The sequence below is a fragment of the Alligator mississippiensis genome, chromosome 1, assembly GCF_030867095.1.
Source record: "Alligator mississippiensis isolate rAllMis1 chromosome 1, rAllMis1, whole genome shotgun sequence".
NCBI lineage: Eukaryota > Metazoa > Chordata > Crocodylia > Alligatoridae > Alligator > Alligator mississippiensis.
The window spans coordinates 22,503,900-22,528,494 of record NC_081824.1 but is presented as its reverse complement, the minus strand read 5'-3'; the positions used below and the strand labels follow the sequence as shown (position 1 = coordinate 22,528,494).

General features: G+C 43.3%; 1 protein-coding gene across 3 annotated transcripts in view; it reads left to right on the top strand.

Annotated features, from left to right (window-relative positions):
• The window catches only part of GEN1 (GEN1 Holliday junction 5' flap endonuclease), a 42,937-nt gene that overhangs the window by 5,879 nt on the left and 12,463 nt on the right, over nucleotides 1–24,595 (top strand). For 2 of the 3 annotated variants that reach the window (XM_059729462.1, XM_059729466.1), the window contains 10 exons: nucleotides 6,947–7,142; nucleotides 9,305–9,491; nucleotides 12,241–12,417; nucleotides 13,987–14,097; nucleotides 19,126–19,199; nucleotides 19,745–19,836; nucleotides 19,936–20,086; nucleotides 20,204–20,240; nucleotides 20,341–20,421; nucleotides 23,630–23,760. In XM_059729462.1, the coding sequence (XP_059585445.1) occupies nucleotides 6,982–7,142; nucleotides 9,305–9,491; nucleotides 12,241–12,417; nucleotides 13,987–14,097; nucleotides 19,126–19,199; nucleotides 19,745–19,836; nucleotides 19,936–20,086; nucleotides 20,204–20,240; nucleotides 20,341–20,421; nucleotides 23,630–23,760 (1,202 nt within the window). In that variant the 5' untranslated portion in view covers nucleotides 6,947–6,981. Of the gene's footprint in view, nucleotides 1–3,150; nucleotides 3,296–6,946; nucleotides 7,143–9,304; nucleotides 9,492–12,240; nucleotides 12,418–13,986; nucleotides 14,098–19,125; nucleotides 19,200–19,744; nucleotides 19,837–19,935; nucleotides 20,087–20,203; nucleotides 20,241–20,340; nucleotides 20,422–23,629; nucleotides 23,761–24,595 lie in introns of all 3 variants that reach the window. The other variant, XM_006276289.4, reaches the window with a different exon arrangement.

Below are 24,595 nucleotides of genomic sequence, written 5' to 3'. Positions count from 1 at the left end.
GCTATTCCTCAGGTTTGAAAAAGTTGCTTAGTTATAGCTGAGCTAAATAGCAGGTAAAACATTTAGGCCACTTGCTTAAATCCAGTATGTTGTTAAATATTAAATCCAGAGTGAACTGTCACAGAAAAATGATAAGCACCCAATCATAATTCATACAACATCTTTTCTGTTTATCACTTCTCAGTCCTTATACTCAGAGGAAACCTATAAAATACCTCCAGAAGATAGGTCTGGCCATAAAAATTCACAACATTACTGGGCACAAATAACCCTGAACTTAAACATAGGCAATGGTTTTATGGTTCATTACAGTTTACTTGCTCTCTTTACTACATGTTTACAGCCCTCTTCCACTTTAAGTGGCATATTGGATTTAAACAAAAGTTATTGTTTTATCTACTCCTTTCCCAGACCTGAGGAAGAGTACTCTGTGCCTGAAAGCTTGTCTAACGTTTTCTCCCAACTATTCTGCTGATCAAATAAAAGATATTATCCAGAAACCCTTATTTCTCTCATCTTTTTTATTTATTTATTTATTTATTTATTTTTGGCCAATGCAGCTCCTTTTGCATATTTTTACAGTGTTGAGTATTTTTTATGCATATGTCCTCCATGCACTGTTAAGTGTCATGTACCATTCCATCGTGATATTAATAAACCAATTAACACAAACTTTATAGGAAGCTATATGGGGAATGTGAACTGATTTACAGGCACCAAATGGTAACATCAAAAGGGTAGTGAACTTCTGTGAAGTGTTGTCATTCAACACCCAAAATGTTGAAAATTCTAATTAACTGGTGCACAGTTTTAATATTCCTCCTTTGTAAAACCTTCAAGGCTTTTATTTTGTCTTGTAAGGACATAGATTAGAAATTGTAATAGGTAGCAGAAAAAGAATACTTCTATGCAGTAAGAAAATATCTCTGATCTAAATTGCTATATCCCATTGAGGCTAAAACCATGGGTGTCACTCACTTAGAGATTGACTGCTCTTTTCATAAACGTGGTAGAATCTCTTTGCTCCTTATTGACATTTTCATGCCAGTGCTGTTCACAGTATTCGATTTTCCTGAAGCGCAAGCTGTATCCTAACATCACCTTTTTCCTTCTTTCTGATCCTTATTTGGGATTGCTGGTTATATAAAGAAAGGTTTATACCCTAACATAAAGGGTCTTTCCAGTTATGTACTCAGCTAGACTCTCATAATTTCCTGACATGCTTTTTCTAGCATAAAAATTTCAGGAGCTTGAAACTCCTATATATTGCCATACTTCTGAGATGCATTAGCCACGTTTGTACCCCTTGGACATCTGGGAAGTGAGTGATCAATTCCATACCAATCAGTTAATTAGCTTCTGGAGTTCATAAGCATTTAAAAGGACATCTGATTTGCTAAGATGATTATCTCTTATGGTCCTTAAGTTTCTTTTCTCAAAAGGCTCAGCTTGCCAAATGCATTATTTTAATTTAGTTGCATTGTAGTCTTTTCCTTGTCAAATTTATCTGTTAAAAAAATTATATTGTTTCTATTCTGAAGCACATCAGGAAAATATAAGTTTTGGGGCTTCAAAAGCTACTAGTAGAATGCTTCAATCAACAGCAAAAGCATCAATATCCAGCAACGAACTAAACTAAGGCAAAAATCTTTCAATAGCCAGACTGGACAATACTTGCAATTTTAGGTGCATATTGCAATACTTGCAAATTTAAAGATGAGAGCCAAATGAAATCACCTGATTTTTCAAAAGTAGAGGGGTAGCTAGCTGTCTTAGTGTGAGACTGAACAGAAGGGAGAGGCAAGGTGGCACCTTTTAACTCTAAACAAGTTCCACTCAGCCTTGCCTTCTGGTTGATTTTTTCAAAGGTACTTGTGAACTGCAGCTGCAGTTAAATGAGAAGCCTTGACTTTAAGGAAATGGTGTGTACTCTGCACTTCTGAAGACCAGGCAACTTGTTTGAATGCTATAATGCAGATTAGGGGGGCAGATCAAATAAGTGACTTATCGATTTAAAAACTTTTTGGTTAAAATGGAAAAAACGCTGCTCAGCAACCTCCAAACCTCATCACATTTTCCCTTTTTGACTTGAAAGTTCCATCTTCTGTCCATCCCGAAGTTTTGCACAGCCCCAGTGCTTAATTGAAACTGAGCAGAAGGCAAAGCAGGGGCACCTTTTAAATCTAAACAAAATAATCTATATCAGTGGTCTCCAACCTTTTTAAGCTCAAGATCACTTTTTTAATTAAAATGCAACCCAGGACCTACCTCAAAGAAAATTTGCCTTCTGTGCACTGGCCGAGTGCCTCTGCCTGCCTGGCGGTGGGAGGCACATGGAGTCTCCGTGCAGGACTGGAGGCAGCACCCCATGGTGCACAGCCCAGCGTGCAGTCGGCCTCTGCCCCAAGCGCAGATCTGAGGGCACGTGTTCCCCATGCCTGCCCCAGGGTTCACCTAGCGGGGGGAGTCCCCCTCCCCCCCCCCCCGCCCCCACATCCCTGGAAAGGACTAGGCCACCTATGTGCCAGACCTGTTGCAGAGATGGGGCAAGCTGGCCTGAGGGAAGAAAACCCCCGGGGAGCAGCAGGCTGCTCCTGCACTCTGCACGGCACTACAGCTCCCTCCAGAGCCACACGGGATGCCATGTGCCTGCTGCCAGCATGCATCAGGCACGTGGAGTTGCATGAGGCTCCCAGGCCAGCGGCACCATGGTGCAGCATGCAGTGGCAGCCTGCCTTTACCTCACACATGGATCTGGGAGGCACGTGTGACACGTGCCTCCCCTGGGGTGCACACAATGGTGGGAAGCCCCCCTCCTTACCCCTGGATGAGCCTCCTGGGCTCTGACCATCCCATCACCCGCCCCAGGGCCCATTCACCCCTGCCTATGCCCTCCTACTTCCCTCACTATAGGGGCCTTGATCTGACCCCGTCTTCCCCTCCAACACACTTATCTGCTAGGTGCTGCTCTGCACACAGTGCTATGTTCCTGGCTGTGTGCAGCAGGCTTCTGCTGGGCTCTGGGTGTGTGCAGTTCTTCCTCCTGGTCCCTTGAGGGTGTCAACTCATGACTAGCTAGCAATATGATTGCTTTGAAAGGGTCTAGTCTGATGCGATCATGGACACAGCTTTATTTATGCCTAACTTTAGGAAAAAAATGAGATGATGGACTGAGACTGAAATAGTCTGTCGAAGGCATCACGATTGACCAGTTGATTGTGATCTATTGATTGGTGACTACTGGTCTATATGGTTCCACCCTGCCTTGCCGTCTGCCTGATTTTTTTTCAAAGGGGTGAGTAAAATCTCTGATTTTATTTAGTGAGTAAAGTGGGGAAGAGACAAGCAGCTTTAATTCTCTGAGTTTTAAAGCTGCTCTAAAATAGTGGGGATTGCCACTGCAGAGGTTTCAGCAGCTATGAAGATGAGTCCTATGGGTTGAATCTGGCCTTCAGAGGTAAGGAGTCCAGCCCTTGAAAAACCCCATGGACCAGATTACCGACCTCCGTAAACCAGATCCAACCTAAAGGCCTTATACTTGACACCCCCTGTGTTGTCTCCTTTTCTCCAAACTAAACATACCTATCTTCTTCAGTCTCTCTTCGTATGGTTTGCTTTCTAGTCCCCTCTTCACCTTTGTTCTTCATCTCTGGATCTTCTCTAGTTTCTGTACCTCCTTATTTAAATATCTCCAAAATAGACACTAGTCCAGTTGGGTTTTAACATATGCTAAGTAAAGTCTTGAATACCATGCTTCTGTTAATGCAAGCCAGTTCTTTTTTAAGACCATATTGCATTGGTAACTCATCTTGAGTTTGTGGTCCACCATAAACCTCCCCTTCTTAGCACTGCTAGTCCCAAAAGTGTTATCTGCTTATTCTAAACCTCCATTTGATTTTTCTTACCTATGAGTAGCATCTGTCTTCATTGAATTTCATTTGTTTTCTGTAATTCAGTTCTTCATTTTATCCAAGTTCTTTTGAATTTTAATCCTGGCCTCTAAAGTAATTGAACAGTTTTGTACCTTTTGCTAGTTCATCAGTACTCTCTCTGTTCCCCCATAATTAGAGTTGCACTGATGCATCGGTTCATAGCATACCAGCACCAATAAAAAGGGAAATTTGACATAATCAGCTTTTTTTTGGCTAATGTGGCCTATAATGCTGCTGATAAATGTCACGTGCATGCGTGCAACCGCAGCATGCACACGGTCAGCCCTGCAGCTTGGAGAGCAGCATCTAGCTGGTAAGTGTTAAGGAGGGAAGGGGCATGGTGGAGGCAGATTGAGGCTTCCGTGGTGAGGGAGGGAGTGGGGCTAGGGCAAGGGCAGGTGCTGTACAGTTGTGGCGGGGCAGAGAGTGGTACAGAGCTGCAAGCAGCTCATTCAGGGGGGAACTCCCACTGCTGCGCACACCCCCAAAGGAGGCACTGGGGGTGTGTGCCCCTTGGATCTGTACATGGGACAAGGGCGAGCTGCTGCTCTGGGCTGGGGCCAGGGGTGGCGCTGGGCTCTTCCCAGCATGGGGGTTAGACTGTGGTTGCGCTTGGGGCGTGTGGCAACAGCAGTATTCGGAGGAGGGGCTACGGGGTGGGGGGGCTGCAGCCACCCTAAAATTTGCCATAGCCCCCCCAAAACCTCCCCCACAGCACTGCTGCCACTTGCCCTGAGCACAACCCCAGTCCAACCCCCACGCTGGGAAGAGCTTGGTACCACCCCTGGCCCCAGTTCACAATGGCAACCCATCCTTACCCCTCGCACAGATCTGGGGGGTACATGCCCCCCCCGTACCTCCCCTGGGGGTGTGCACAGTGGTGGGAGCTGCCCCTCCCCTCCCCCCTTGCCCTCCTGAAGAGCTCCTCATGCCTGTGTCCTGTGCTCTGCTCTGGCTTGTCAGCACCTGCCCCAGCCCCACTCCCTCCGTCACTGTGGGGGCCTTGATCTGACCCCCACGCCACTTCCTTCCCTCTGACCCCCCCCCCCCAACAGACTTACTGCCGGATGCTGCTCTCCAAGCTGCCGGGCTGCGTATCGGCAATGGGATCAGTATCGGTCGATATGGCTTGTTAATAATCAGCCAATGGTATTAGCCCAAAAAATCTTTATCGGTACACCGCTACTCATAATAAAAATATTAAATGGCATTGGGCCCAGAAGAGACCGCTGTGGAACTCCACTTGCGACCAGCTGCTAGTCTGATATTGACCCATATATATTGACTCTGCTTGCTGTAATTCAGCCTATTGTGTATCCAGCTAATGGTATCTCTGTCAGACCCACATTTCTTCCATTTGCTGATGAGACTGGTACGTGGGGCTATTTCAGAAGCCTCAATAAAGTCAAGAATGACTCCTGTGCAACTGTTTGAAAGAATACTTGCATGCACCCACCCACCACAGAGGAGTCCAGGCTCTGGATTCCAAATGAACAGCTGTGCCTCACCTGCACTCCTGATTCAGGTCCCAAAACTCTGGAGAGTAGCAGAATTTGGAAACCCTATTCCTGTGCTTGGTATTTGCTATTGTCCTAGGCAGATCCCTGCTCAGCATACAGGTTTTTTGGATCATCCTTCTAAGGTATCGAACTATTCCCATGCACTGTATCTGTTTTCTAGGTATGTAATTCTGGATTTTGGTTTCAGCTCTGGGGATCAGGCACATATAAGTGTTTAAGTCCTTTTTTTTAAGGTCTCAGTGCTCTTTGCTTTTAACATCTGAGGTTGAAAAGATTGGCATTACACTTGCTCTGAACCGTTAAGTTGTGTTGTACTGTTGACAGGGAGCAAATTCAAGAGACACGGGCCTTTGGATGAGTTCATAAATATAACCACTGAGAGTTAATATCAGGTACAACATCTACAGTAAGAAGAGCTTTTAATTCTTGCAGTGGGAGTGATTTGTCTGTTAGCTAAATGCCAGTTATGCGGAGGTTCAGACATATACTCTTAGGTTGTATTGAAGAATCTTAGGGTGCCTACACACGAGCCTGGGGGCTGCTCCAAGGCACTGTAATTACAGTGTGTTGAAGAAGACTTGATTAACTGAGTCTGCTGGAGCATGATAATTACCATGCTCCAGCCAGCCTCTGCGTCTCATGTATCAGCATCCCTGCACTTCAATAAATCCCTGCACTTTTAAATAAAGTGCCCCCTGCTGCCATTTTGAAGCGCAGGGATGCTGATACACAAGATGCTCCAGACGCTTTAATTAAAGTGGCTCTAATTAAAGCGCCTACCTCTCCCCCCATTCCCAGAGCACGTGTACAAACACCCGTAGAGAAATACCTCTCTGATGACAGTGCTTTAACCTTAAGAGTCCATTAGATGGCACAGTTGCTCATCTGCATTCAGATGTCTGGAGCTTTCTTACATTATAATATATGGATCCTGATTTTTTGCTCAAATTTAGCGCAAGATTCAGTGGCCACAGCCAACCTTTTCTTTTAATGTGACAAAGCAGCTGGTTCAGTCATTGTATAAGTTCTCTGAGCAAAGATGTATTTCACCTGAGCTCTTAAAATAAATTCAAATTCATAAATCATGAAGTAGTTGTATTTGTTTGAAAAAATCATTTTTACATTTAATTGTAAAGAAGTAAGCAAAAAGATGTATGCCACCTCTTATGGAAACAGCAACAGATTGCATTGGGATGTAGAAATGGAAGCCAACAAAGAATCAGTTAAAGCCTGGTACGTCGAGATGAAAGTGAAAACAGTTTTTCAGGAAGTACCATAAACTGTTTGTAGTAAAAGTTCATCCTCCAAAGAACCCCATCCATTAAATGGAGGACTTATAAGCTGAAATTGCTAAATATTAGTTGGCTTAATTGTCTGTGTGCTTGGCTATAAAAGTAAAATTTTAATGAAATAAATCATTGACTTTTTCCTTTCCAAAAATAGCCCTTTTCATGTCACAAGCTGTGAACATTTTGCTTTGATCAATCTTTACAGCTGACACCTTTACACTGCAAACGAAGAATTAAAGAATGGGAGTGACTAACCTGTGGCAGATCCTTGACCCAGTGAAACAGCCCATCAACCTGAGCAGTCTCAAGGGGAAAACCATTGCTGTTGATTTAAGTCTGTGGGTATGTGAGGCACAGACTGTTAAAAAGATGATTGGTGTAGTCACAAAGCCTCATCTTAGGTACAGTATCTTTGAATATAGTGTTTTAACCTCTATGCATGATTTCATTCCTGATGCATGATTTCATGTGTTAGCATGAACTCTCCCCCCCCCCCCCCCCAAGTTAAGACAAAGTCCTCTCACAAGAACTGTTACGTAGACCATTTTTACATTATTCTGTATGAGGCATTATGGAGTACCTTGATGAATATGTGTATTTTTTAGTTGATTTTTAGTCTGATGCTTCTCAAAGAATGAACTAATTAAAGTTGTAATACTATCAAAGCACTGACTTCTGCAAACAGGATTAAAAAGAAGACAAATGCAGTAGCAGACAGCTAGACTTGAGCTTTCAAGAATGATTGGAGACTTACCAGTTCTCAGATCTTAAATACCCATTTAAATTGTAGATAACTTTTAGAGCTTTTGAGCACTCCTGGTTCCAGCTGACTTCAGCTGTAGTTGTGGGTGTTCAGCATTTTTTGTTAACCAGTCCCTAAAATGTCCCATATTCAACACCCAAAATGGCTCATCATTTTCAGTTGAGCAGAAATTAATTAAAAATACCCTTGCATTAAATTGTTTTAGTTACTGGCTTGGTAATAACTAAATCATTACTTTCTAATGGCTACTGAAAATTCTCTGTGTATAAAAGGGCTTTGTCTGTCTGTCTGTCTGTAACACTTTTGGTCAACTGTGCACGTGCCACCGAGAGGGCGGGCAGTGTTTAGCTGCATGGCCCCAAGTTTGAGCTGCTGCCAGGGAAGTTTGTGGTGGCAGTGAACGTGCCTCAGCTGCCCAAGCCTCAAGACTTCCCCACGTCTCCCTGCCTGAGGGGGCCACGACAACACCCGGCAGGGAGGGGGAGGCAGTGGGGAGGGAGGGGACTACGCGGACCCAGGTGGCAGAGAAGGGAGAGGAGTAGGGGGCACCCCCCTGCCACCCAGCCCTGACAACAGCCAGTAGGGAGGAGAGAGGGAAGCAGAGAGGAGACGTAGAGGAAGCCCCACTGCGAGGTGGAGGTGGACGGTGGTAGGGAGCCCCTGTGCTGGAGGTGGCGGTGGCAGTGGCAGAGGGAGTCTTTACATGGCCAGCCCCGAAGGGTGAATGGGGGGTAGGGGTCATGTAAACACTCCCCAAAATCCATCATTCTTGATGAGCAATTAGCTAGTAATTAATAGAAATGTCTTTGTTTTCTAGCAGATGTGTGTTCCTATCATTTTTTTTTTTTATATTTGCAGTATTCTGACATATATGCTCTCAGTAGTAAGATCAAGGACTGAATAGATCTTTTCCCACTACCGAAGTGCTTTCATGAAGTTCGGTTTGAAGTATATTACTAAGTCATTTTAGGGAAACTTCATGGGCACTGGTCATATTCAACCTTTTTGCTTCAGCAGCCTGAGATGTCATTGGTCATCTCTTATCAACAATAAATAATAAATATTTTTAAATTGGTCATCTTTCCAAGCCATTCTAACAGTAGAATTAATTTTCAAATCTGCTTTTGAAAGTCTGCTAAATAAATTACAATATCAATATTACTGTTACAGCAGTGATTCTTAACCAGGGTGCCATGGGATGCCGTTAAACTAGGGGTTGGCAAAATGCAGCCCGGGACCAGATGCAGCCCACCAGGCCATTCTGTCTGGCCTGCAGGGCCCCTAAAAAATTTAGAAAATATTTATGTGCCCTAGGCTGCCTGTCATGTGGCCCTTGATGGCTTGCCAAAACTCAATAAGTGGCCCTCTGCCCAAAATAATTGCCCTCCCTTGCATTAAACCATTTTCAAGATGCTACATACCCTTCGTTGTACAAGTACCTACTCATAATTCACCAAATAGAGTTTTCAAGTAGGAATCTATAATGTCAAAAGCATTTTTACCTTTGTGGTCTTTCTGGGTTGTTTTGCAACAAAAGAAGGGGAAGGGATGTGTGTCTGTGTATGTTTTCCAAATGGCAGTTATGAGACTGTGTGGGAAGAGATGCAGGTTATGGTATCTTATAAGTATAACCAGTTCATACATACGTTTTTGCATTTTGTTTTATAGTTTAAAGTTTTGTTTTATTTTGAAGCACTGACTAGCAAAAAGTTTCCATTTGGAATTTACAATTCAGTTGTTATGGCTTAATTTATAGCTAAACTTTTTAGTAAAAATGTTTTGTTTTTCCAATTATTACAGGAACCTATTTTTTCGAGTGTCTTCCTTAACTAAAATGAGAATCAAACTGGTGTTTGTCATGGAGGGGGATGCCCCAAAACTGAAAGCAGACACAATGAGTAAGAGGAATGAACTGCGTTATGGACCTCCTAAGAAATCTGGAGCAGCAAAAGCAGGGAGATCCTATTTTAAATCATTCTTAAAAGAAGTGAGTAATTAGGAGTATTTTGATATTCATAGTATTAACAGAATGGCATGGAGGGAAAGAAACCTCAACTAGATAAATTATGGGAAAGTATTTAAACAAAATTGAACACACTGAAAATCTTTGTGGAGGTATTTCTATAATACACTGAGGGGAGAAAATCTATACCACTCTGAGACTGGGTATTAGGCTTTGCCATTTTATCTGTTAAGTCTAATGAACTGCTTGTGTTGGTCCATGTAAAATTCCAGGGAATATAGTATTTTGTGTGTACTGCACAGTGCTGAGTACAATGATGGCAGTCAAGGATTATTTTTACATATCCTAACACGAGTTATGTCACCTTTGTAACCTGAGTGTTAGTTTATTTCCCAGCTGGGGAGAAGTTAAGATAGTCATATTAACAGCATTTGAGGGGGAGGGGCAATACATTTTAACTAGGTTGATAAGAATAAGATTACATTGGTAGTTGTTTTGTCACTCCATATCAAGGGGTGTATACAAAGATATTTCATTATTATTATTCTTTGACTAATGATATATTTACTTTCGTTCCTTTTCTCATCTGTAATCATTTTGGTCTATTCTGGTGCATCTTCACATGGGCTTTACTATGGAGCTGACTAATTAGCTGTGCAGTAAGTGTTACCATTTGCATGTGTGCCTGTATTGGGGTGCAGTAAATTGATTAACTCTGCTGTAGAATAGTACTGTCCAGGACAAGTACTATCCTACAGCAGAGTAATTGCATGAGCTGAAACACATGTGTAGATGGTGACCAGGGCTGGGTGGGGCACAAGGGTGCTACAGTATGGGGGCTGCCTACTGGCTAGACCTGCACTGTAGCACATGCATTCAACTTTCTCACATCATTACTTTGACTCCTTCAATCCTTTTCTTGCTTAAGCAATGCTGTGTATTTACCAAAGATATTATGGCCATGTCCACATGAGCGTGGCCGTGCAGTATGTGGCACCACAGAGACATCTGCGGTGCCACATACTTCACATTCAGTTGTTCTCCACACTGCTCCAGGTTTTTTTGACATCTGGAAAAAAGAAGTGGGGCAGCACACACAGCGGCAGTGTGCACCGCCCAAAGCTGGAACCTGGCCAGCCAGAGCCATGCTTCACTGCTGGTTGGCTCTATGCAGCAAGATTGCCACTGCTACAGTCCTAGGAGGCCCTCAGATAAGGCTGCTGGAGGCCCCAGCCTCCCCTACCCCACCCAGGGTAACTTGCTATGTACCAGAGTGCAGGTGGCACAGACGTTTCCTGGGGATAACTTATTACTTTAAATTACCAATTAATCAAATCAAGAGCGAGACCTTATGAAGGCAAAATGTTGTATTTATTGATTACATGAAGCAGATGCATAAGCTTGGACACACCAGTCATACAGACGCACACAAGTATACAGACAAACAGACCTAGACCAACATGAAGACAAAACCACTCCAGTAAGATGTTATAGTTACCAGCAGATGTTGCTCAGTGTTAGCATTGGGTGGCCAGCCCAGGCTCATTGAGGGTGATGGGAGTGAGGGTGAACAAGACATGCCTGTGCTCCAGGAGGTTGCAGAGAGCTGATTCCCCAACATGTCTTTGGCTGCATCTCACTTTTTATAGGGATTTCAAGTCTTTGTTCAGCATTGAGTTTTTTCCATGCTCAGTTTTTAATGAGAGGTTGTTTCTTATCCATCTTCTGGTTATCTCATCCAGACCTGGTTACTGAGGTCATTCCAGTAAAGTTGGTATCTCAGAGTTGGTATCTCAACCTTGAGGCATTGTGTAGCTCAAATGGCAGGATATGCAGAATTCCTTCTTCTCACTGTTTCCTTTTGCACCTGATCACAGACAAGTTCTTCAGCCATCCATTAATTAGTTTGCTGTCTGGTAACTCATGCATTGGTGCCTTGTTGCTTACACAAACAGTTAAATTTTCTTCTTTTGCTTTCATGCAAAAATTCCCATTCTTGCACCATTCACCCTCTCACACAGACTCTCATGTACACAGGGCATACTCATTTACTCATGTCAAGCAGGGAACAAGCACAAAATTGAGCTTTAGTTCATAAAAGACAAAAATAAAGCTAATATAATCATAGAGGTTTATCGATTCAATACTATTATTTAAGCATAACCTAAACTTTTAAACTAATATATATAAAATCAACTAATATGCAATAATTCATACTACAAACTAGCAGCAGCACAAGGTGCGTTGCCACTAGTTGTCTTCGGGGAACCAAACATCTACCCACATCTGGACATGGCCTACACGACTGAGTGGGAGGGGATGTGGAACCATGAGTTACTTCATTAAAACATGATGCACAATGGAAGTTTAAGAAGCTATCCTGCCTCTTTTATGCCTCTTTCACTCCCCACTTCTGTGTCAGTTCTGGCCTAGTCTTAACAGTAATGGATGCCAATTCCTCAGCCTCCCATCTTCAAAGGTATTCTGAAAGTCCATTTGGTTTATGCAGTTTTCTAGCAGAAATGACCAGTTACCATTCAGTACTGGTGATTCTAATTTTGCTGTGCTGTCATTTTAAATATAAGATTTCCAGGCAAAAATCACATTTATGTTCATCATGTTAATCATCTTAAAATCTCTCTTAGGCTAATAGCATTATATAATAATGGCCATTGCAGGTATACACAACCATACTCAATTGGATGAGCATTTAGAGCAAATGGGATAATTGAAAGATTAGTGTCTCTATCTTGACGTTTTTGTTTTGATTTAGTGCCTTGAAATGTTGGAGTGTTTAGGAGTTCCTTGGGTTCAAGCAGCTGGTGAAGCAGAGGCCATGTGTGCTTACCTGAATGCAAATGGATATGTTGACGGCTGCATCACTAACGATGGTGATGTTTTCTTGTATGGAGCTCAAACAGTTTATCGCAACTTTACTATGAATGCTAAGGTAAAATGTTTAAATTTTTTTTTTCCTTCAAGCTTCCTCAAACACTCATTCTCTGATTAAATAAATGGGAAATGCCATGAAGATCTTGAGCAATGAATTAGGTATCATTCTTTTATCCTCCAGTATTTGGATTTGCTTAAAATAACCTGCCTAACTTGATTCATTAGTGTCCAAGTGCTGGATGTACAAGGAAAATAGCTGAATTGAATAGCAAAAAATGTATCACTTCTTGTTGTTTGAGACAGAATAAAGGCATATGAGAACATCAGTCTTATTGTTTAAATACTAGGGCTTACTCATTTGCATATGACACTTTAATATAAACAAATTTACAGTTGATGATGACTTGCTCCTCAGATTGAATACTGATGGGACAACATCTTCTGTGTCTAAATAATAAGCAATGATCTGACTACCCTGGAGAATCAAATATATGAACTATACAAACTATAAATTTAAGATCTCAAATTGAAACCTACATACACTAGAAATATAGGTTTTTATGACTGGTGGGAAAGGTAAAATACAATTCCTGAATCCATTATTTCTTTAGTATACGCAGAGAGTTCTTTTAGTTTGTTTAGTGTATCAAGCAAATGGAGAAAATTTTGGCATTTCAACTGTTTCTTGGTATAAGAAGTCTCAGTTTTGAGCTAAGAAAACACATAAATGGTTAAAAGAATTAACGGAACAGAGGACAGCTAGGAGCACTTCATACCTTTTAAAAAAAGAACTCATGTAGGACAATGTGTCTCTGTTCATTTTTTACCCATTAGTTTTCTTTCCATACAAATGACTTATTAAGAACCCTATTTTCAAACTTAGCCACTCAAGGTATTGAAAGGGATGTTTCTTGCAGTTGTCTGTCTATTCAGGTGTCTTGAAAAATAGGTTATTGGGCAAAAAGTTGAAAACCTTTGGTACATATTATCCCTGATTTTTTTTTTCCCCCCCGTATTATGTTTTGATTCTCTGTACTTTGAGCTTCAAAGAGTTCTGTCAGCCGTAACCCTGATATGTCAGGTCAGTGTGGATTCTAAAAGCAGCAGTCCTTGAATGATGTGTCCAGTCCCTAGTAGTAGATAGTATTAGCATCAGTCATGCTTTTTGTATTAGTGACAAAAATGGTTTGGGCTCTTCTGGCAACAGTTGAACACTGTGGCCCATTGTTGACAACCCCAACTTCAGGATTAGGACTCCCTGTGCAACCTTGATTTGCCACCTTGACTACATACTTTATGATATAATCTCCTGTTAAACAATTGAATGCTGCTTCTACTGAGCCACTGCCTTATTCATGGCAGAAGATGGAGCAGTTCTGGGGATGAATTATGGTTGTCTATTTTTTTAGGAATCTATTGTGTATAGGGCCACCCCTGTCCCATATGTTACAGAAGTTGGAAGATGCATAGTGAATAAAGTGCTGGATTGCAGGAAGAGAAAGGATTATGGACACATAGTTTAAGATAGGACAGAACTAACCCATGCCAGCAACATACCAATGAACCAGGATAAACAGAACTACAGAGATTACTAGAAAACCAGCTATCATCTTTTTCCTTTTTATAGGACCCCTATGTTGACTGTTACACGATGTCCTCTATTAAGAAGAAGCTAGGTTATGACAGGGAGTCTCTTATTGGACTAGCAGTTCTTCTTGGTTGTGATTATCTTCCCAAGGTAAGGAAGCTGCAGATCAATTGCTGTTCACCATAAGCCAGTGGCTTATTTTTCTGGATGGTATAGTAAGAAAGACTTGAGCATGAATGATTACCAGGGATCATGGTTTTCTTTGTTTAAAAATTGTAAATTCTCTCATTTAAAAAAATAAAATCCGCAATTAAAATGAAATATATGTGTGTGTGTGTGTGTGTGTGTGTGTGTGTGTGTGTGTGTATGCGTATGCAAATATCAATTGAACACCACGTTTTATAGATATACAGTATAACCTCATAAATCCGGAATTCTTGAAAATCCGGCCCTTTTTAAAAATACACTACATCGGAGAGTAGTGGCGATTTGTTGTGGTGCTGCTCTGGGACCAGAGTGGTGGCTGGTAGCAGCAGCTAACACGTTCAAGCTTCCCCCTGTGGACACGGTAGAGGAAGCTTGCACACAGTGGTGGCCACCGCCATCCACCACCCTGCTCCATATGTGGCTGCTACTCCGGGACCAGTCGCCACCCCCCCCCCCCCCCCCCAGTGCCTCCTGGACACAGGGGGAAGCTTGCATAAGGCTACTGCCACCATCCACCACCCCACACCGCTGCTCTGTGTGCAGGTGCTGCTCTAGGACCAGCTGCTGCTACCCCTTCCCCACTGCTCCATGACCAGCCACCGTTCCAGTTTTGAAAATTCTGGATTTTTGAATTTCTGGCAGGTTCTCAGTCCTGAGCATGCTGGATTTATGAGGTTATGATGTATTTACAATTTTAAAGGAATTTGGAAGCCTACTAGTGCCTTGATCACTATAATAAAATAAATTCTAAGTATCTATGAATTTTGATATTTGTTTTTGTGTCTTTTATCATGGAAAATCCCCCTGCCCCCTTTGCTCCCCAGGACAGAGGTCCAGGCCTCTCAGTCCCAAACCATATCCCTCTATCTCTGCTGGTGTCTCTTGCCCCCCACCCCTGTTGGTGCCCCTAATTCCCCACCCACAGCCCTGCCGGTGGGGGGACCCCAACTTCCAGGGCTACAGGGCCAGGGACCTGGATCCACACCCCCTACCCCCTGCAGCAGTGCCTGAGCCCTGGCAACCGACAGTGAGATGCAGCAGCTGGTGCAGTGGAGCAGAGTACGAAGTCTGGCTCCCCCTCCCACAAGGGCGGCAGAGCTGGAGCGGAGCCCATGGTGGGGTTGGGAGCGGATGCTGGCTCGGGCTCCCCCCCTGCTGCCATCCCCTCAAGACCTCCAGGGCCCAGTGGGCAGGACCCGGCACAGCAGGGCAGAGCGTGGCCAGGTGAGGAAACTCATTGCCACTGCTGGGAGCCCCATGCTGCTGTGGTGAGGCACCCCTTGCCTGCCTAGCAGCAGCAGGGGGCACAACTCTGCTGCCACCCCCACTACTGCTGGAAGGGCAAGGGGTGTTTCACCAGGGTGATATGGGACTCCCAGCAACAAGGAGCTTCCCCACCCTGCCCCGCTGTACCCTGACATGCTGGGTCCCGCTCACTGTGCTGCAGAGGCACTGGGGGAAAGGCAGCCGGGAGGGAAGCACAAGTCCATAGTGGGCAGCCCGTGTCCATCCCCTCCCTGCACACAAACCAACAGGGCACGTACCCCCTGTGGCAGAAATGCTACTGTTTGTGTCCCTCTCCAGAAATCTGTCTCTGCCAGCGTGAGAGGCTGGTGTTGAATTCCTCAGGGCGGGGGATCTGCCTCCCTGCCTACATGACAAAAGCCTGGTGCCTCAGAGGCGGATGTAGGAGAGCTGGCATATGTTCTCCAAAGCATATTAAATCTTCAAAGCTCATGCTTAATATATTAGATCACATTGTTAGTCCATGCTATGTCTGAAATCATGCTAGTACCAAGCTTGTTTAAAATTTTGGAATACTGTTATATGGTTTTGGCAGGCACAATTGATATGAGAAGTTCCTCATCCACACTTTTTGGAGAAATCTGTAATACGTGTTTCTGACCATAGTTCTTGATTAGGGGTGCACCAATAAAGATTTTCTGGGCCAATACCGATGGCTGATTATTAACCAGCCATATAAGCCAGTACCAGTCCGTTTGCTGATATGCAGTCTGGTAACTTAGAGAGCAGTGTCCAGCTGGTAAGTCTGTTGGGGGGAAAGGGGTGTGGGGAAGGAAAGGGGTGGGGAGGGGCAGATCAAGACCCCCCTGGTGAGGGAGGGAGGAAGTGGGGCTGGGGCAGAGGCAGGCGCTGCACAGCCAGAGCAGGGTGCAGGATGGAGCCATGGCTCCATCCAAGGGTGGGGCGGGAAGAAAAGGGGGATGGCTCCTGCTGCTGTGTGCACCCTGGCTGGGGGAGGCATGGGGGCATATCCCTGCTTGATCTGTGCATGTGGCAAAGGTGGATTATTTTGGTGCTTTCAGGGCTGGAGGCTCTTTCAGCCTGTTTCCAGTGGGGGTGCTGGGCCTGGTCTGCACTCAGGGCTGGTGGGGGGTGGAGAGGGTAGTGGTTGCACTGGGAAGGGGGCTAGGGTGATTTTTTTGGGGGGTAGCTCCCCCCTATAGCTCTTTCTAGCCCAGCCCTCTGCCAGCAAGAGGCTGACACTGCCCTGGCCCTGAGCCTGCAGCAGCAACCCACCCTTGCCCTGTTGAAAGATCTGAGGGTCACATGCCCCCCATACCTTCCCCAGGATGCATACAGCAGAGGGACCCACTCCCTGGACAAGTTGCAGTTCTGTCCCACGTCCTGCCCCCACTGTGCATCATATGCCCCAGTCCTAGCCCCACGCCCTCTCCCTCCCTCACCGTGGGGGCCTTCATCTGCTCTCCCCCATGCCCCTTCCCTCCACAAACTTATCAGCTGGATGCTGCTCTCCAAGCTGCTGGGCTGCACTCCTGGCCGTGTGCATGCTGTGGCTGCGCACATGCATGCGGCATTTCTGGGTGACATTGGCCACATCAGCCAAACAAAGCCGATTGCCAGTAATGTTATTTGTCCTTTTATTGGTGCCAATCCGATATGGACCAGTGTATCAGCGCATCTCTATAGTTGATGGCATAGTTCTAAATGCAGTTTGGCCAAGACCCAGTTATAATGGGATTGTCTTAAAAAACATGTCTTTATATGGAAAATAGAGAGTCAGTTGTTTCACTGTGAAGAGCTATGGAAAAGCCTAATTGGTGCACTGGATTTGTGTGTAGTGTACATTCTCGTGTTTCTTTGTGTTGCTAAAATACATGTATTGTCTGTCAGCTGCAAAGGAAGTTAAGCGAACTGAAAATATTTACTTGTCTCAATATAGCAAAAGCTTTAACTTCAGCTCGGCTTTCTTTATGCATTTCTGCATACTTTGTCAATCACTTCACTATGAAGTAGTTAAGTCTTCCTGGAACTGGATTAATTTGTAATTCAGTTTACCACATTAAAATTAAGTCTCTGCCACTCCCATGCACTTGAATTATTTTAAATTTTTGTCTCTCCTTTTAAGCTGCTGAAATCCTGATGTTGAGAGTGTACTCAGGAGCAATGCAGAGACACATTCTTAAAATAGAGGGGAGCAATAGGCAGTACATCTCTGAAAAGTGTTAAATACTTATACTGATACTTAGGACAGTGACTACTGCCAGATATAGGGGTTTTTAAAGGAACACTGTCTGTATGAATAATCTGAAACTAAGAAACCCAATTCACCCTTTTAAGACAAGTGTGCCATCAAAACAACGGAAAATAGGAAGGAAGGTTGGTTTTGTTCTCAAGATGATGTTTGGAAGCTTTTGGTGGTTCTCCAGAATCTTATTTGCTTTTTCTCTCTACTGTCTGTGTAAATATCTGACTGCTTCCTCATTAGTTTCTATTTGTTTTTCTGCTAGTTTTACTAGTGACACTCTTGCTATTGGCAGGGGGGAACATTCCTGTAAACTGTCACAACAATGGTGTATGAATGTGCTTTCAGCTAACTGTAAAAGACATTGAAAAAATTAAAATTGATTGTGTCCCCTCATTTTACACTATCAGTCATTGAAATTGTTGCCTTTGGTGGCTTAATATGCTACCCTTCCCAACAGAAGGTTCAGGATGGCTTACAATAGAAGACAAAATAATTTTTATAAATTAGATAAAATATTAAATAAGATATATATGGTACAATAGAAACTTCCCAAAGAACTTAACTTTGCTTCCTAAATGCTTATCCAAATAAAAAGGCCCTGCAGTGCTCCTAGAAGATGCTCAGGCTCTGACAACAAGGGGGAGGAGGTTTGAGAATGACCTACCATATATTTTGCCAAGTGATCTTGTTGCACTGATGATACTTGTAGGAGGTTGTTCTCAGCTGACCTCATGGATTAAAGTGGGACATAAGGTAGAAGACAGTCCCTTAAGTACATAGGTCCTAGATCATTCAAACCTTATAGGTCAAAGCCAGCACCTTGAATAGGGCATAGAAAGCTATCAGGAGCCGGTGCCGACTCTGGAGCACTGGAGTAATTGTCTCCTGTCACCTATCCCTGTCTGAAAGCAGGCCATCGCATTCTGCACCAGATATAGCGTGTGAAAGGTCATCAGCACCATTCCCACATAGAGTGCATTGCAGTAGCCTAGCCTTGAGGTTATGAAAGTGTGGACAAAGGTGGCAAAATCTGACTGGCAAAATCTGACTGAAGGAAAGGGTTGCAGCCTTTAACCAGGTGATGTTTCTGGCCATCACTATGACCTGAAGATTCAGGAGCAGCAAGAGGATCCAGGAGAACCCCAAGGCTGTGATCCTGAGTGAAAAGGAAAGGCTAAACCCCATCCGTGATATATGTCCCTGTCCCCCAACAAGTCATGAGGTTTGCCAAACAGCCATCACTTTTGTCTTGTATAAATTCAGCTTCATTTGGTTCACCTACTTCGTGGTGGGGCATTGGATAAGGACTGAGAAAGTGTGAATCAGATCAGATGGGGTTGGGGGTGGGGCAGGGTCATCAGCATTTAAAGTTGCATTGTTATATAATTAAATCTAATGCATAACAATATTTTACATTTCTTTAAATTTTAAAACATGTCATGTTTTCCTCTCTCTAAAAGGGAGTTCCAGGAGTTGGAAAAGAGCAGGCATTAAAGTTACTTGAGACTTTACAAGGTCAAAGTTTACTGCAAAGGTGAAGTTTACCTTATATCTTGAAATATTTTAATTTTATTGGAATGTAGGAGTTATCATACATTTCGAGTTTGACACTCTTACCCACACTTTAGTTTCCAAAAAAAAGTATCAAAAATGTAATATGAATAAATGTATGTGTACAAATGATGCATTCTGCCATGTAATTTTTTTAATTGCTTAAAACTGTATTACTTCCTAGTCACTGATCCTGCAAAAAGTTGTAAATGTGTGTGGGATCCAACATATGAAAAATATCAGAAAGTCCTTTTTTATCAAGACCTTGGATATTAATATTTTCTTGTATGAATATTGTCTTAATGTGTGTCAAGCTAGAAATGCCAGTAACCTGACACGATACCAAAAAGAACATTTTATAGCAAGCAAACTGTAATGGAAAACTGTTTACTTCTAAAAGTGAATGAATACATGTTGTGATAATTTTGTTTCTGGGTGAGGAGAAGGGCAGGGACATTGAATATGTAATTTTTGTGTACATGTTCTGTACAGTATAACACTTGCACATTTAGAATATCTTTATTTTAGGTTTAATCAGTGGAAAGAGCAGTTTCAGTGTGATGATACTCCATCTTTAGCTGTTAAAAAGGTGACTCATTGTTCTGTGTGTCGTCATCCAGGTCAGTGTATTTTTAAATATAACTAATGTGCTTGTGTCTATATATCCACACACATTCAGTTTCTGAAACATGCTTTATTTCACTCTTCATTATTATTAGGATCACATAAGGAACATGAGCGCAGTGGATGTAAACTCTGTGGAAGCGTTATGTACTGCGAACCCCATGATGTTGAGTTCTGCTGCCCCTGTGAATGGCATCATTCAGAGCAAGAGAAGAAGGCAAACATGGTGGAGGACAATATCAAAAAGTAGGAATATCTTAAAAAAACAGTTAATCCATATTGTTTTCAGGTGCAGGGTAAGCATGTAAGTCCTGCATCATGCCCTTTTCTGTCCTGTTTCTAATGCATATATTTCACTTGTAGAAAAGCGAGAAGTTGTGAAGACTTTCCATTTTATGAGGTAACTAATAAGCCTGCTAAATGTTCATTTTGAAGCACTAAATTGAAATTTCCTCTGATTTTCTTTAAAATACCCTCTTTTTCTTTTGCTTTCTTTCAAGGTTATCCAAGAATTTCTTGTCAACAAGAATAAATTGAGTAAGATAATGGAGTGGCAAAGGCCGAATTTATTAACTTTTCAGGTACAGAACAAAATACTGAAAATTTAACACTCTTATTTTTAATTTAGTAGTAAGCAACACACTTGACAATATAGATTTTAATTAGCTTTTATTGAAAGTAAGAATAAAGGAAGCTGGTTACAACCTTAAATATACATGAGATCATAGGAACTGAGTATGTGGGTGGCCCACAGGCCCTGGCCCCCCTTGGGATGAGGCCTTGAAATGGGAACATCAAGTTCCGGTCCTGGGCTACATGACTCCGGAACAGCATTTGTCCCAGATTCCTGGTATCATGAAGGGACCCAGGTTTTCCATTCACTGTGGAAAAACATTGGAAACAGCAGGTTTCCCCTTGCAGGCTGGGAGAGTTCCAGCCTGCAAGAGGCTAGGGGGAATGGGACGCAGGGGGCACCATGTGCATGCACAGGCGACGCATAGGAGGTGCACATGGGTGCATGCACACTCCCTGAGTGTGGCAGTGCCCCCCCCTACAAAAAAGCGTGCGGGCAGGTGCTGCTTGCCACGTGTCTGCAAGTGGTCTGCAATCCCTGCTGGCCGACACTGCTGGGAGTGGCTGTGGGTGGTCACGACCCTTGGTCAGCGCTCGCCACTCCCCTCTGACAACATTCAGGAACTGCCCTAAGTGAAATTGACTGTAAGTAAAAATAAAACTGTCTAGACACATTTCATTTTCAGGTTCAGAATTTCTAATCGCAATAAAAAGTTTAAATAAAGTAATTTGATTTTTAATATGTCAGTATTATTAAGCTAATGTTGTTAGGAATCAAAGGTAGAATTTGCTTATATGCCCTAATTTGATAGCATCCCACATGGGCAATTTGTAAGATCTTAGTACTGAGCAGCATGTAGCATTCTGCTAAATAGGAATGGAGGCAGAAAGATTCATGGAACAAGAACATGATGGGGAGGAATGAGAATTTTGCTGGAAGTCATAAAGTAATAGAAAAAATATGCAAGTAAAGAAAAAGTAGGGATAACAGGCAGAAGACATGAGACTTCTCAGGAAAAAAAGATAAGGATTTGATGGCAACTGCAGTAGTGTGGTACAATTGCCCTGGGTCAGAGGCGTCCACCTTGTATGCTGTTAACTATTCTACTGAAAACCCTTACCTTTCAGGCATTGCAGGGATAAAGCTGCCACCAGGGGGAAAGTGTTGTAACGTTAATGTGTTAATCCATTGCAATGGGTGTTAAGATGCTAGAAACCACTTGACTTTCAATAAACCTGTATGGGTGTGGACAGACACAACAGAACAGTTAAATGCAGTTTAAAACTTAGGTGTCCAAATGTACAAGCCAGTTGAGAATGGTTCAAATCTTCTGAACGGTTTCAAAAGTAGACCTGAATAATCCAGTATTATTTTGAACCAGTATTCTGTGAACAGATTCAGTATTACACACGGGGATCACACTTTCTGTGTCTGGTGTCTGAATGGTCCTCCAGGCATCCCAAACCCTGCATGGAAGCTGACTGCTCTGGTACACAGCCAGATCTCTGGTGCTTCCGCCTCTATTTCCTGCACTTGACCACAGTGTCCCTCTCTATCACTTTTAAAAAGCTGGTCAGTTTCCTTCTGTTGGTGGCAATTGACCAACGTTCTACATATCCCAAGCTTATTTGGGGTGGCATGTAGGAGTAGTCAGGTTGAAGGTTTTCCTGGACCCTTACTTCTAGGTGCTGAGGGCTTAGGGACAACTCTTTGCTGCTTTTAAAGAGCTGGTCAACTTTGGTGGTGGCAGAGTCTTTGGGAAAGCCACCAGAGTCCCCAGGCACACAGAAACAGGATTCAGAACCATATCTTTAAAAGTGGTAAACATCCTTCCCCCAGGCACACAGAAGCAAGGGTTGAAGCAACACTTCCACCCCCAAATCAGTCTGGGATGTACTGAATACAACACTGGTCAGTTTCCAGGAATTGAAATCAATTGATGCCTCCCCCTCTTTTCTCACTCAGCCCCCTGTAAAATGCATACACCTAGGCATTCCCAGCCAGGGTACCATGACAGATTTTGTAGGGGGCAAAAATAGGTCTTCATTGAACTCAATGTTAGTTAGAAGGGCAAGCAGAATATTGCACAGTCGCAGCCCCGAGTGGTGGTTTGATGACACTGCAGTACCTAAAGGGTGACCAACCTATTTCAGATGCTTAGCAGTGTACATGTGGACACCTCTGACCTAGGAAAACTGTGAACAGCCTTTTAGTTAGTGAGATTGGAATGGCTCAAGTGTTATGTCTGTTCATGCCCTATGATTCTTGATGTTGTGTCACTTCTCTGATTCTTAAATCCATACCTTTGAACTGTTGAGCTAGCCTGAATACTCACAGCCTACTAATTACTCCTCATCTATACATTAATCTAACTCAAGGACATGTTAACTCGTTTCTAGTGAAACAAAAGGCAACATTATTAGCTGGAAAAAGGTTACTTTAAAGTGTATTTCTTTGAAAACTCTGGCTAACACACTTGAAAGGAATCATTTTTGTAGAAAAATGTAGGATGCTAATCTCTGAATAGATTAGCCCTTTCTGCCTCAAGCAGATCTTGATCTTCTCCAGCCTGATGTAGAATTCTAATTACCAAAATCACCCAGAGCAATGATGTGACTATGTAGGTTCTGCTTCCTTAAAAACTCAGGTCACATGGATTCTGTTTTGGTGTGGAGATAAGATCACGTCCTGAGGAAGAAGTTTAGGGTGTACCTTCTCCAGGCAGGCAATAATTTGTTTTGATGATCCACATTCTGAGACTAATGACATTGTTTATGAGACTGGTATATAGCTGATGAAGTACTTCAGAAACAGCATGGTATGACACAAACATATGCGTGAGAAGTAGGGAAGAATAATATGCAGTTCTCAAGCTCCCTAATGGCATTGACCTGAATCTGATGAGAAAATGTTTAGTAGTCTTTCAATCCAGCTGCTGCCATCTCACAGCTGCTCCTGTAGTTCACAATTGATGGGTCTGCTAAATCTGCCCCAAGATAGATGTCCATTGTTCTATCATTGTTGTATCTATCTTTTTTTTTTTTTTTTGCAATGGCAGGTCATTAGTATCTTACCATAAGATGGAAGTTATACTGATGTATAAAATGTAAGATATGGTATTTAGTAAGTCGCTTTTTGACAGTTGTATGCAGAGAAGACCAATAGCAATGAATAAAAATTAAAGCATACTAAAAGTATATTTTTACATTTAATAGACATTTGCTTTTGAAAAGATGGAATGGACCAGACATTATGCTTGTAAGAAACTGTTAGCACTGTTGACACACTATGATATGGTCAAAAGAAAGTCTGGACAAACAGATTTAAATCAGCTGCAAGCAATACGGTAAGCTTCTTGAATTCACTCTTTTTTTTTCTCTCTCTCCCTATTCTATTATTAATGAAAATTAATAGATCTTTTTCACCCCTGCTCTCAACCATATATTACCTCCTAGATAAAGGAAAGAGTTTAAATCAAGAGCTGAATATCTAACTACTGCTCCACAGGAACATGTGTACATTCCCTTCAGTGCTAGTTAAAAGGTCCTGACCTTTTTTGCACCGTTCCTCTACAATAGCCCCATCTATTTTGGTGAGACTACATTCGAGATTTAGCATTTTGTAGAGGTTCACATACATTGGCCCATATGGTATCTGCACCGATAAAAGGAAAATTGAAATTATTGGCAATTGGCTATTTTGGCTGATGCGGGCAATAATGTCACAGATAAATGCCACATGCACGTGTGCAGCTGCAGCATGCACGTAGCCAGGAGTACAGCCCAGCAGCATGGAAAGCAGTGCCTGGCCAGTAAGTCTGTGGGGGTGGGGGGCAGATCGAGGCCTCCATGGTGAAGATGGGGCAAGAGTAGGCACTGCTCAGCCAGGGCCCGGCCCAGGATGGAGCCGCAGATAGCTTGCCGGGGGGGTGGGGAGGGACAGCTTCCGCTGCTGTGCACATCCCTGGGGGAGGCGTGGGGGGCATGTGCCCCCCAGATTTGTGCATGGGGTGAGAATGGGTTAGGGATGCACCAGCCTCTTCCTGGGCTGGAGCTGAGCTCTGGGAGGGGGCCTACAGGGTGGCTACAGCGAATTTTGGGATGGCTGCAATCCCACCTGTAACCGTCCCTCCCAGTGCTGCTGCCACCACCTGCCCTGAGCGCAGCCCCGGCCCAGGCCCT